The sequence below is a fragment of the Chrysoperla carnea genome, chromosome 5 (genome assembly GCF_905475395.1).
Source record: "Chrysoperla carnea chromosome 5, inChrCarn1.1, whole genome shotgun sequence".
Classification (NCBI taxonomy): domain Eukaryota; kingdom Metazoa; phylum Arthropoda; class Insecta; order Neuroptera; family Chrysopidae; genus Chrysoperla; species Chrysoperla carnea.
In genome coordinates this window covers 20,769,983-20,782,544 of record NC_058341.1, presented here as the reverse complement: position 1 = coordinate 20,782,544, position 12,562 = coordinate 20,769,983, and the positions used below count along the sequence as shown (strand labels likewise).

General features: G+C 26.5%; 1 protein-coding gene across 2 annotated transcripts in view; it reads left to right on the top strand.

Moving 5' to 3' along the window:
• The first annotated feature begins 494 nt into the window (after positions 1 to 494).
• LOC123300104 overlaps positions 495 to 12,562 on the top strand; it is a 34,757-nt gene continuing 22,689 nt past the window's right edge. The window contains exon 1 of one of the 2 annotated variants that reach the window (XM_044882576.1): positions 495 to 607. In XM_044882576.1, coding sequence (XP_044738511.1) covers positions 524 to 607 — 84 coding nt within the window. In that variant the 5' untranslated portion in view covers positions 495 to 523. Of the gene's footprint in view, positions 608 to 3,355; positions 3,392 to 12,562 lie in introns of those variants that run through there. The other variant, XM_044882577.1, reaches the window with a different exon arrangement.

Sequence of the window (12,562 nt, the reverse complement as noted above, 5' to 3'; positions counted from 1 at the left end):
AGTGATGTGAACTATAACAATCAATAACAATGTAGTAAAATAAGTGAACGTCTATAGACCACTTTAATTCAATGTAGTGTGAATTGTTTTAAAGTGCAATATTAAAATAAAAATCTTAGCACACACGGACCGCATCACATACAAACACTAACTTAATAAACAAACAAACAAACTTCAACAACAAACAACAGACAGCAACAGAGTTCAATTCAATTCAGTTTTAACCAAACAATCGTACAGTTAACAATTGGATACGAACGATTATTATTATTATTTTATTAAATTAGCGATTTTATAAATATAATATTGAATGCGTGCAGTGAAAATCTTTAACAATAATCGTGTGATCGTGTTTCTTTACTAAAGTGAAATTTTAGCGATTTTTGTTTAAAATTTAATTTTCACTTAGATCGTTGGTGTAGATTTATCTGTGATATGTGGACTTTTAATTAATTTATTAAATTTAAAGTGATTTATTTTAAAATTTTTGTATAAGATTTATTAACTTTCTTTATATTTTGAAATGAAAATGGAAATGTTCAGGAAAAAGACGCTTTTATTGAGTTCTTTGGTTTTGTTTATTTTTAGTGACGTTTGTTTAAATCAGGTAAATAAATTTTCATCTTATTTTTCGATTAATTTTTACTAGAAGTGTATAAAGTGAACTTAAGATTTAAAATTAAAATTGTTTGTTTTTATTGAAATAAGAAAAAAATATCATGTGATATATTTGTATACTAACATTACCCAATTCTTAAATTTCGAACTCAATTATTATTGGGTCATTTATAATTTTTAATGGGTCACTAAAGACCGAATACTAAAAAATTAATATTAATAGATATTCTTTTTTTTATAAATAAAGTATACCAAATTGACGTTAAAAATAATACATTTGAAAGTATTTCAAGTTTGACTGTACTAAAAGGTACAAAATAAAAGTTTACTGAAAATTAAATTGTAATTATTCTTTTTATGAGTTATTTATATTAAAAAATACCAATCAGCATTAATTTTTAAGTAATTTTTTATGTGAAAACTTCTTTTGACACGTTGAGTACTTTTTGGGTGAACAAAAATCATAGAACTCGCGTCATCAGTGTTTGTAAGTATACTACTCCAAAACGGATGGACCGATTTTAATGAAATTTTTTGTGTTTGTTCAAGTCGATGTGAGGATGGTTTAGACTATACTTCGATCCACTACAAAATGTTTCTCCGCACCAGAAAAATAAAACTCATGAAATAAATGGTGGAAACGCATATAAATTATATATTGCATTACTTCTTACTATTCTAATGTATTTATTTGCGCTCCCACCGTATTTATCTAGAATTGTGAACAGGCTGAAGGTCAGGTTAGTTTATTAAAGGCCAGCCAGAGACCACCCACATCATTATTTTTAATTTTTATTTATTTTTAAACTAAATCGGAATATATACATACAATTAAATTTATGATGTGGGTGGAGTCAGTTACTTTATAATTATCCAAGTGATGACAGTGTAGTCAATTTACCGCCTCATTAATTATAATCGCAACCTGCCAGTCTAAGTAGTCAAACAGTTAACAGTGAATTGCATCTCTACTCGCTTGGCCTATGAGCCGATTTTGTATTCAAAATTTGCAAAAGAAATGTTAAACAAATTTTCAAGTTGACCTTAATATTTATCTTAAAATGATTTAAAGTTCTCGTACTAATTGTTGCGTGTGAAGATGTACAGCAACCATACCCGAGTCTAAAATTTTCATCTAAATCAGATCTGTAGCGTATTTTGCAGTATAGAATAAATCTTCGTATTAGTGAAGATTTTTTGGTTAAATATTAATTTATGCAACGGAACCATAAAGAAAAAAAGTCACATAACCTTGAAAGAAAGAGTAACATAATAATTTTATACAATTAGAGATATATAGAATAAAGATACAGATCAAACTGTACTTTTTAAGATGATAGTGGTCATACATAAAACTGATCACGATCGCTCCAAATAAGAGAAATAAAAAAAAATAAAGTATTAAGTTTCCCATTGATTATTCATCGGCAAAATACTTACAATGATTAAATCGTCAGCCTACGCAAAACGTAACGCACGTAGGTACATATGGAATGTAGGATGGGTTTTATTTATTTTTTTGATCTATTAAATCAATTGATTAATAAGAAGAATTTTGATGACTGTTAGGCGATTCAATTTTTGTCATATGCAAAAAAAAACAAACGAATTTGAGATTGTTTGAAATGGGGGCGCGATTATGCAAAAAGTCAAATATTCAATTTCAATTAAATATTTGTGTGGGCAATTATTTGTTTTAAACAATATTGATTTGATTGATTAAATCAAGAAATATATATCAATTTCAATTTAACAAAAATAAAAAAATTCATTGGATATTGCATAAATTATCTTAATATATTTTTCTATGTTTGCTTAGGAGTAATTACCATGTAAGACTAGAAATGTAAAACTGACAATAGAGAAAATTCACCAATGTCCATGACTTTGACTTGGAATTCTAGTCTCAAGGTCAATTGATCTTGATTTTCAAATGATTTTGAAAATTACTTGGATTTAAAAGATATTAACACAGACGAATGAGTTTTATCGTCCTTGATAAATTTTGTCTCTAATATTTTTCTTAATGTAAGTAGCCTTTCCTCTGAAAGCTAACGATTTTAGAAAAGAAAATTTTGAATAAAAATTGTTAGTTTTTTCATGAAGATCAACTTTCTTAATTAGAGTGTTCTTTTTTTACGTTTTAGGGTCTTAATTGACTATTTAATCAACTCAGAGAACTAGGTCTAATCTGATGTCAGCACATGATGTCCCCCATCAAACTCTACAACTTTGTTTAAGTTAATTTTTGTTTTGTTATCTACAAAACGAACTATTAGGTTAGGTTAGATTATATTGGCTGTCCACGAAGCACACATTTAGGCTATAGAGCTCATTGTGATACCATATATGTGTTTTACTCTACCTTTCCACTGATAATTTTATTTATCAGCTCCTCAATTTCAGAGGCTGAGTGCACCTCCTTCATGCATATACCATGCACTACACCAGCCCATCAAAACTATTAATTAAATTAATTTCGTTGCGACGGGAATCAAACCCGCTACCCTAAGTATACCGCGGACGGAATTGGTTACGCCTAAACTAACTAAACTAATAGGGTGACAACGAGCTATTAGTCATAAATGGTCTACCTTGTATACACACTTAATATTTCCATTTTAAATAATGATACTGTGAACAACGAGCGCGAATTTGCGGGTACAGCTTATTTGATGTGATGTATAACATGTGATAAAAATACTCATGTTTTGTTTGATAAAATTTAAATATCTACATGGTTTTTTTGAGCAGTTTCTATGACATAAAAAAGGTTAATTTTTTTTTTATATTGGTAAAAACAAATACTTGAAATCTTATTGAAAATATAATATTTTATTCATAAAGATTTATTTTTTGAGTTCTGGTATAATATAAAAGTCAAGGTTTTTTTACATTATTTATTTTTTAAACATTTCATACTATTTTTGAATTATATCTCTAATTTGTGACTAAATAGAAGAGCCGAACCATGGTCTAATCTTTGAATCCACTTTATACAAATTGAAAAGATAAAATTGTAGTTTTTAGGAATTATTTCATTAACGCGGAAACTTTTAATGTGAATCATTTTTTTAATTATTTTTAATGATTTATAAATTATTATGGTTTTAATGAACTTTTATGGGAAATTAAATAGGGGGCTAATTTTGAATTGGATCTTTTGAATTGAATTGATTTTTAAGTATTATTAGTTAACTTCACTTGTATATGTATGTCCTTGAATTTTGGAAAAAAATTAAGAATCTGAAATTTCTTTCGTATGTTGCTTCGATATGGGGATTGTTCCTTGGGATAATTCTGGAAAAAAAGGGAAATTTTTTTCGACGGGCTTCGAAAATAATTAATAAGAAGATAATTAATTAAAAAAGAGCAAAATAAAGGTATCTGATAGTTTAAAATTGTGTGTTTCTGGCCTGATACATTATAAATTACGAAAAATTCGCCTATTTTCCCCAAATTTCTCAAATAAATAAACGTTTTAGGTTCGCCATAATGAAGTTTTAGCCTGCTAGCCATCTTTTATGAAAATGGACGATGTACTGTGAACTAATTCTTTTCGACTAGCTATGAATTCATTTTGTTTAGTTTACAAAATTTACAAAAATTATACGATGCCACATCAGATTTTGAATTATGTCTAATTTTTGAATAAATAAATTAAATAACCAAATCAACTTCTAATCTTTGAATCCACTTTATACAAATTAAACACGCCAAGATAAAATTATAGTTTATTGGATAATTCCATTAACGCGGAAACTTTTGATGTGAATCATTGTTTAATGATCTCTGGTTATTATTATTAAAAAAAAATGAGTGTATATACTTAGGGGAAAAAAATTACACAATAAACAATATAGAAATACCAATGAATCAAATAGTGATTAAATTTGTGGCTTTACTTAAATATGCAAAAAAAACCGTTTCTTAATTATATTTGGTAAATTTTGTTAAATCATTATAGATTCTATAATTCACTTTTAAAAAAAAATAATTTTCAACTTTGAGCTTTGAAATTCAGTGTACATACAAAAAAATACGTAATTCATATTATCCTAAAATTGAATAATTTTCAAATTTTAAGATTATATGAATTACGTATTTATTTATGAAAATTATTTTTTACATAAGATTCGGTCGAACCTCCTTAAGTAAATTTTAAGTGAAATTTACAAATTGTAAAAAGTGAGATGAACTAGCACTTATTTTTCGAGATTATTTGCAATAATTAAAAATTTGGTATGGGCATATTGTTATTGAAAGACCTGTACTTCTTAATTTCTGGGCCCGGCAAAATTTTAGAGGAATTTTAAAATTATTAAATTCCTGTTTTTTTTTCTTCAGTAGATAATTTTTTTTTCTATTCCTTGATAATCAGAAATGGATTGTCATAGTTTCCGGCAAATCAATGAAACTCATTTGAAAATGAAGCACTTTCGAAAAAAGTCGTAGAGATAAAATTTGGTAGGGTCGTCAAAAGGAAGGCATTCACGAAATTTCAAGTATGTATTAATCATTTAACAAAAGGCTGATGTTCCACTTCTTTTGATATTTTGACTAGGTAGCTGTTTAAAAATTCATCACGTTTTAACTCCTATATTATTGATGATAATTTTAATAATATTGTAATTATATCTATAAATATATATATAATTACAATTACAATGTTGTGGTTAATAAAATCAATAAAATATAAAATAAATGACCTTTATCTATTTATTTATTTTTTATTTAATTGGTGTTCTTAATTAATATTTTTTTAAATTGTTTTTTTATTTACAATTATTATAGGGAATTTCCTCTATAAATAAAATGAACTATTGATTGTGTACCCAGAATCATGGGTATATTTATTAAATCAATTCCAGTTCGATTTGAATTAAATTTTAATTCTTACTTGAATCGCCCTATTATCTCAGTTGGTTAAGGCGTAACCAATTCCGTCCGCGGTATGCTTAGGGTTTTAGTTGTGATGGGCTGGTGTAGTACATGATATATGCATGAGGTGCACTCAGCCTCTAAAATTGAGGAGCTGATAAATGAAATTATCAGCGGAAAGGTGGTAAAACACAAATATGGTATCAGCCAATCTAACCCTAACGTAGCCTTACCTACATGAATTTGAAAAACTAATTTTGTAAGCGGTCAAGTTGCGTATTCGTTATACATACATTTTAATACTGATACTGTATACCTTGAAATACTGATCTTGTTAGAAAGGCTATTATGGATTTGGACACCCAAATGGAATTATTTGTATGAGTCGCCAACCCCTGAACTTCTTTGATTTATTTTAATAGTTCATAAAATATTATAATAGTTTTTTAGGTATAATTTTTATTTATAAATTTTCTCAATAAGTGATAATTGCTTTTTAAATTATTTTTAAGAAGGAATTCGCTTAGTTTATGCAGTTCCAGCTGGGTGATTTTTTTTACAATTAAATTATTATTATTACTACTGTTATATAATCATTTTTTTTTTATTTAAATATTTATAAATAATACTAATAATAAATATAATTGATGGAGATTCTCACGAAAATGAATTATTTTATGTAAACAAAACATAAAAAATAAAAATTGTTTACCTTCAAATATTACGATTACTCATTTTTAATTGAATATCACTGTATTTTTGTTAGTAATAATTTGTCTAGAGGAGTATTTTAAGAAGATAAAAATGAATGAGAACAGTTCGAAAAATTGTAGATTAGGTATAAGGCTAGTGTACATTGAATATTCGTCGATATCAGTCAAATATTACGACTTGTATGGCGTTCACGTAAATACAGTCCATTTATTGTCCAACATTATCAAAAATATAATCAACAAAATTATTTTAATGATAATTTAAGGACACACAAGATTTTACCGTAATTTCAAATATTGTATCTTGCGAAAAATTATCGAATATAAATTTATCATTCAATTTATACTTTGTAGAGTAAAGTAAACTCATTTTCGAGGTCGTTTATTTCTCTTGGAAATGAGTACACAAAAACTATCGTTAATTTAATTTAGTTACAAAAAAGTTGTACCTACTTACCTTCTAGTCGTAATTTCGAGTTGGTAGAACGCGTGGCATGAATTCCGGAAACCTGATCGATTTTTGTTTTTTCTTGTTTTTCGATTTTGTTTTGAAATTATTCAGTGTTCAAAACGTTTAAAAACGAAAATTTACTGTGAAATGTGAAAATTGTCGATCAGATAATGAAGAAGTAAGATCTCCGGAAGATTCATCTGCTGGGAGCTTTCTCTTCCGTATCCTCTTTGTTTCCTTTTCATATTCTTTGACTTTTGAGAGTTCCAAGGCTTGCGGTTTCTTTTTTATGAAATTTTCCCTTTTATTCAGAAATTAAATGAATTAGACTGCCATACACTCGAATATCTGTACAAATGTCAATACGGACTGGAATTTTTGCATACTTATAATATTAATTCTATAACAAAAACTTCCACGGGTCCCTTTGTAACGCTCTGAGTGATACGCTTTTCTTTTAAAGTTTGTTTTAAATTTTTCGTGAAAAATTAAACTAAAATAAAAATCGCCCAAACCCTCAATTCTATTTTTATTTTGTTACATCGCATGGAATCTTTCAAATTTTTATAAATGTCATACTCTTACAAAAAAAAAAGTCAATAAATTTTGACGAATATAAAAAAAAACCAACAAATTGAATGATTAATGAATTATGGATAATAGATTACATAAAATCTACACACATCAAATCAATTTAAACACGTTTTTTGTCTTATTTACGGTCTTTTTAAAATACAAAACAACTTTGCCTTTGATGAGCATTTAAAAAAAACTTGCAGTTAACAGTGAAGTTTGTAAGAAAAAAAAAACTAGTTTTATTTATAATATTATGATTTTAATGTAAGTACATAAAAACACAGGTGTCATATACAGTGATGAGAAAAAGTTCGGCAAACTTCAAAATAAAAGGCTAAAATTCAAGAGGTCCTTTTGAAAGGTGAATTTTGAGGACTATAATACGAAAATCTTTCAAATGAGCTATAACTTAAGCCCCCGTTAAAAAAACGAACTTTACCTTTTTTCCTCTCTTTACCAAGATGCAAGAGCGATATTGCCGTAAAAAGATTCTTATTATAATCGTCTTTAACACGTTTTAAAATATTAGCCCTTTATCTTGAACGGTTTAAATTAGTTTGAGAGTTGCAGAACTTTTTCCCAACACTGTATAATGAGAGTTATTTATATGACTCGTTTAATTAATAATTAATACTTTGTTTTATTATACATCCGTTTCTTTTGTGTCACTTATTTTTGTCACACATAAAATGTACTTAATTGTACAAAGTGATTCATAACAATTTTAATTATGTAATAACAATACCATATTTATTGTATCATCAAATTCTTTAATCTTATTGTTAGAAAATTTCACAAGTTGGTCATTGTAATGAAGAAAGCAAAATAAATTAAGAACGCAGATAAACTCCACTATTTTGCATTAATAGTAACTAAATATTTGAATTAGGACCACCTCAAAGCTCTGAAAAGTCATATAGTCTAATTAATGTAATTTTATCACTAAATTCGTAGAAAAATATATGTACTTAATACATTTATTTCCTTTAGTAAAATAAAATTCCAAAAATACAAATATTTCCTTTAGAAAAAGGGTTTAAAGTGAAACGAAAGCCGTTTGAAAAGAAAGAAAAATAGATCATGTACTTTTATTTTGTATGTAGCTATCAACTTTCAATTTATTGTTTTATTTAATTTGATCAGTCATAAGTTATATACACATATTAATATATATCAAAATATAATAGCAATATGACTTCTTAGTTTGCCATCATTAAAGCCGATACTTGCCATAAAATTGAAATCAAGGTAGTACTTAGAATTTTGAATTTGAGACATTAAACTTGCCAGAACAGGTTAAACAAAATTATTACTCGGAGATGCTATGATAGAGATTTTGTAACTTTTAATTTTCTACAATTAAATTGCAATGAATTGAAGTTTTGAATTTTATATAATCACCTCAAAGTTTTTTTATTTGTCATCTTTGATTCAACTAATTAATTTAAAGATATTCTCCACAATAATAAAATAATATTTTTCAATAAAAAGATAATTTTTATGACTAGTTTCCTCTCAATAAAAATGATTGTCTATTTAATATTATAAAATTGTAGATAAAAATAAGTAAAACAAGTAAAAATTATATTAAAAATAATAAAATTGCAAAGTTTATGTGAATAGGTATGAATAAAATCTTTAATTTTTCTTTTTTTTTCTTTTTTTTTGTAAAATAAGTGATTTTATAGTGTAGTAGACATTGACATATTCATAAAATATTTAATTATTATTTATAATATTTATCTTATTTATTTGAATTATACATTTAATTATTAAATAGTTAATCATTTGTTGTTGATTATTCACTTTAATTAAAAATTTTACGTTTAATTCGTTCGAAAGCAAGCAAAATTTTACGAAATATTCTAATTTTATTATATTCAATCTAGTTTTATATATAATATTGTATCTAGTTTTATCTGACATCTTCCCCTACTAGTTTTTACTTATCTTTTAGTATTCTTGGATGAATATACTAGAAAATCGAATAATGAAATGTTTCACGATATTCTTGCTTATAAAGCGATGCATATAACAAAATTGAATATCCAATTATGTTACAAATATATAAGGTCAAAGCATATTGATTTACGCTTCCACCAATAAATGAAGATTCTCTAGAAAAAAGCTTATTACTGTTAAACATCTAAACAGATAGATTGTCATCAAAGGCTGCAGATAATAATCATTCTCAAAACTCAATTGAATGCAAAACTTAAATCTGTCATATCTCAGTCAATTTTCATGTTAAAAAAACGGATAAGAAACCAAAATGCAGAATTATATCAGCTAAAACTTATTTTAATAATTTGATCTTTTTTTAAAAAGTTGATTTTCCCAATGACTTTTTATCTTCTACCCCAAAAATGTAAGGAAACGTATGTTTGTAACAGTCGCTGTAGAATTTTCACGGTTTTACTATATAATTTTTTTACAAATTGTTATAGGAGTTTCAAGATATTTGAGTTATTTTGTTTTCGATCTAATTTTATGTAACTAATATTTTTACTGTACTAAGAACATCATTTTTATTTTATTACTTTTTAATTTTAATAAGGTATGAAAATGTTGTAAAATTGTTAATTACGGTCATAATATTATAGTTTTACCCGCCATAAAAATGATCTATAAATGTGGGATGATTTGGGTGGTATATATTTTTTTTAAATAACAAACTGGTTTTAGTATCAAATTGTGAATATTATAATTATAAAATATTGATTTATGAATTGGAAACTAATCAATATTTGCAATAAAAGTTTTTAAAACACAATTTTAGATTACTATTAATATTATATTATTATAATTAATGATTTTAGAAAAACTGGTTTTTTCTAATAACAAATCAATAGTATCTAATGGTTTTTCGTTGTCACTAATAAATAATACGAAATCCTAAATATAGACAATGTTTAGATACATGAACAGTTATAGAATTTAAAATCATCATGTTTATTCTTTTGGCGCCATTGCGTTGTATATGTAGCTTCCAAGGACCTTGGATTTAGGAGGTCTTAGCTAAAACTCTCTTAAGCAAATATTGATACAGTGTACAGGTGCCTTTACACAGTATGTATAACTGCAGATGTGCTTGAACAATTATATTAGTATAAAGAACACGATAAGTTGATATTTCCATTTATAGTAAAAAACACATTCTCAAACATCTAACATCTAAATATAGATGTTAAGAATGACAATATATAAAAGTTCATTAATTTTGAATTAAGTCTTTGATCAACCGCATAAGCAATGTCGATAAATATATGAAGTGTGGATTAAAAATCTTAAAAAAATGTATAGTTTCGTACAATTCGGGGTTTTGGCTTAAATATTCAATGTCAAAATATCAATTATTGAAAATTGCCCTACTCTACCCTACTTTAAAAGTAATGCTAGTTTTTGAACTGGGTATGGTTTTCAAGGTAAAAATGCGTTAGCTATTAAAAAAATTTTTTAACCATCGACAATGTTTTCGTAACGTTTTCTGATAATCTTTAAACAAAATTGTTTTTTGTAAGCAATTTTTTATGATTTTTGTAATGGGGATACATTTTAGCTTCTAATTTGAATGAAAAACATTTTCTAAGATAATTTAAACCAAACCATTTTCTATGACTTAAAAATGAAATTCATGTGAGCCACCTATTTCAAGGAATTAGATTATCCATTAATTGAAATTATAATAAGGACTTTAGAGTAAATATCTCGAAAAACACCAGGGGCAGATAAAATATGAACTGGTAGGTAGAACTCAAAACGTAAGTAGAATATACATTTAAATGTGAAATTTGTCTACGTCCCGGAACATCGATTTAAATTTACTGATGACGAGATGGCACAGTTTTTCGCATGTTATATTCATATAAAATAAATGGTAATTACCATTTATCATTATCACAATAAAATAATATGCATGGAGATAATAAAATTGTAATTTTGTTTTAAATTTGTTTTAGAACGATCATAAAATTATTAGAAAATGTAAGAAAACAATTAAATGAACGGATATTTGCATATCATATCAATTCAAATACATCATCAATACTCGCATAATAAACGTTATGTAATTTATAGATTGTTACCTTTTATGTTTGAATGAAGAACTTTAAATAGTGAAATCATATTAGGTCAATATATTGGGTTTTAGAAATTATGGACTGTAAAAAAACCGAAAGGTGTAGTACCAATCAAAAGTTTTTTAAAGCCATTTAAAAAATTGCCTCTGTTTAGAGAAATATTTTATTACTTAATATAACGTATTTTTTCGAGAGCTTTAATATTAATCAATCTTCGATGAAAACGTACGAGCTATGATATATGAAGAGCCGGCATGGGCAAATGTGACTCAGAGAAGTCCCTCGGACTCCTCACTTAATCTACGAGTAAGACAGTAACAACCTAACCAACCACAACCTAAAATACGAGTAAGACAGAGAGACAACATTTTTTTTCTACCTATCTCATTACTGTTAGAGAAACTGAGATAGGTAGGGAAGATTCGTATACCCGACCCGCTTCCTCCTCTGTGAGCCATGGAGACTTGGATAAAGAGACGCACAATAGAGTTTATGACACGCAATAAAGTTATAACAATGGTGACTTCGACTTAAAATAGCTCGCCCATGCCTGATGAAGAGTGACCCATGGTACAATATCATAATGTATCATGGACCACAACCTAATGTATTTACAAGCATCCTTATCCATTGTACTTGAAAGCTCTCTCTTCTATAAGTAATCGCAGCTCACTTTAGTAAATAGAATCTTATATATTATTTATCTTCGTAAGATTCATTTGACTGTAGGTACAACATCTTACCCTCTTAGAAAACGGGGCAGAATTTTTTATCATAGATTAGGTAAACTTTGTGTAATTGAATACTAATTTTATGTTAAAGCCATAAAACTTCCACAAATTATTAATACTTAAATGATATAATAGAAGTGAAAATACTTCCATTACATATAATTAAGTTTTAAAAATAAGTTTGTGTTATACACAATAAAAACATAAAAATGTTATTTATCTCAACACAGCAACAGGTAATTGTTTTATTTCACGGGAAATTGATCAATCAAACAAAACAAAACAAACAAATCTATGACGGAATTGAATTACACTTTACTCTTTAGTGATGGCTATTAAACACATACATATACAAACATACACAAATAGACGCACAGACCGACCCAACCAACAACTTTGATTTTATTTATTATTTAATTATTTGCAAATATATTAAGAGAACAATGTTATTAAAAAAAAAATGTACATATTTTTACAAAAATAATTATGTAATCATTAAAACTAATTGGTATA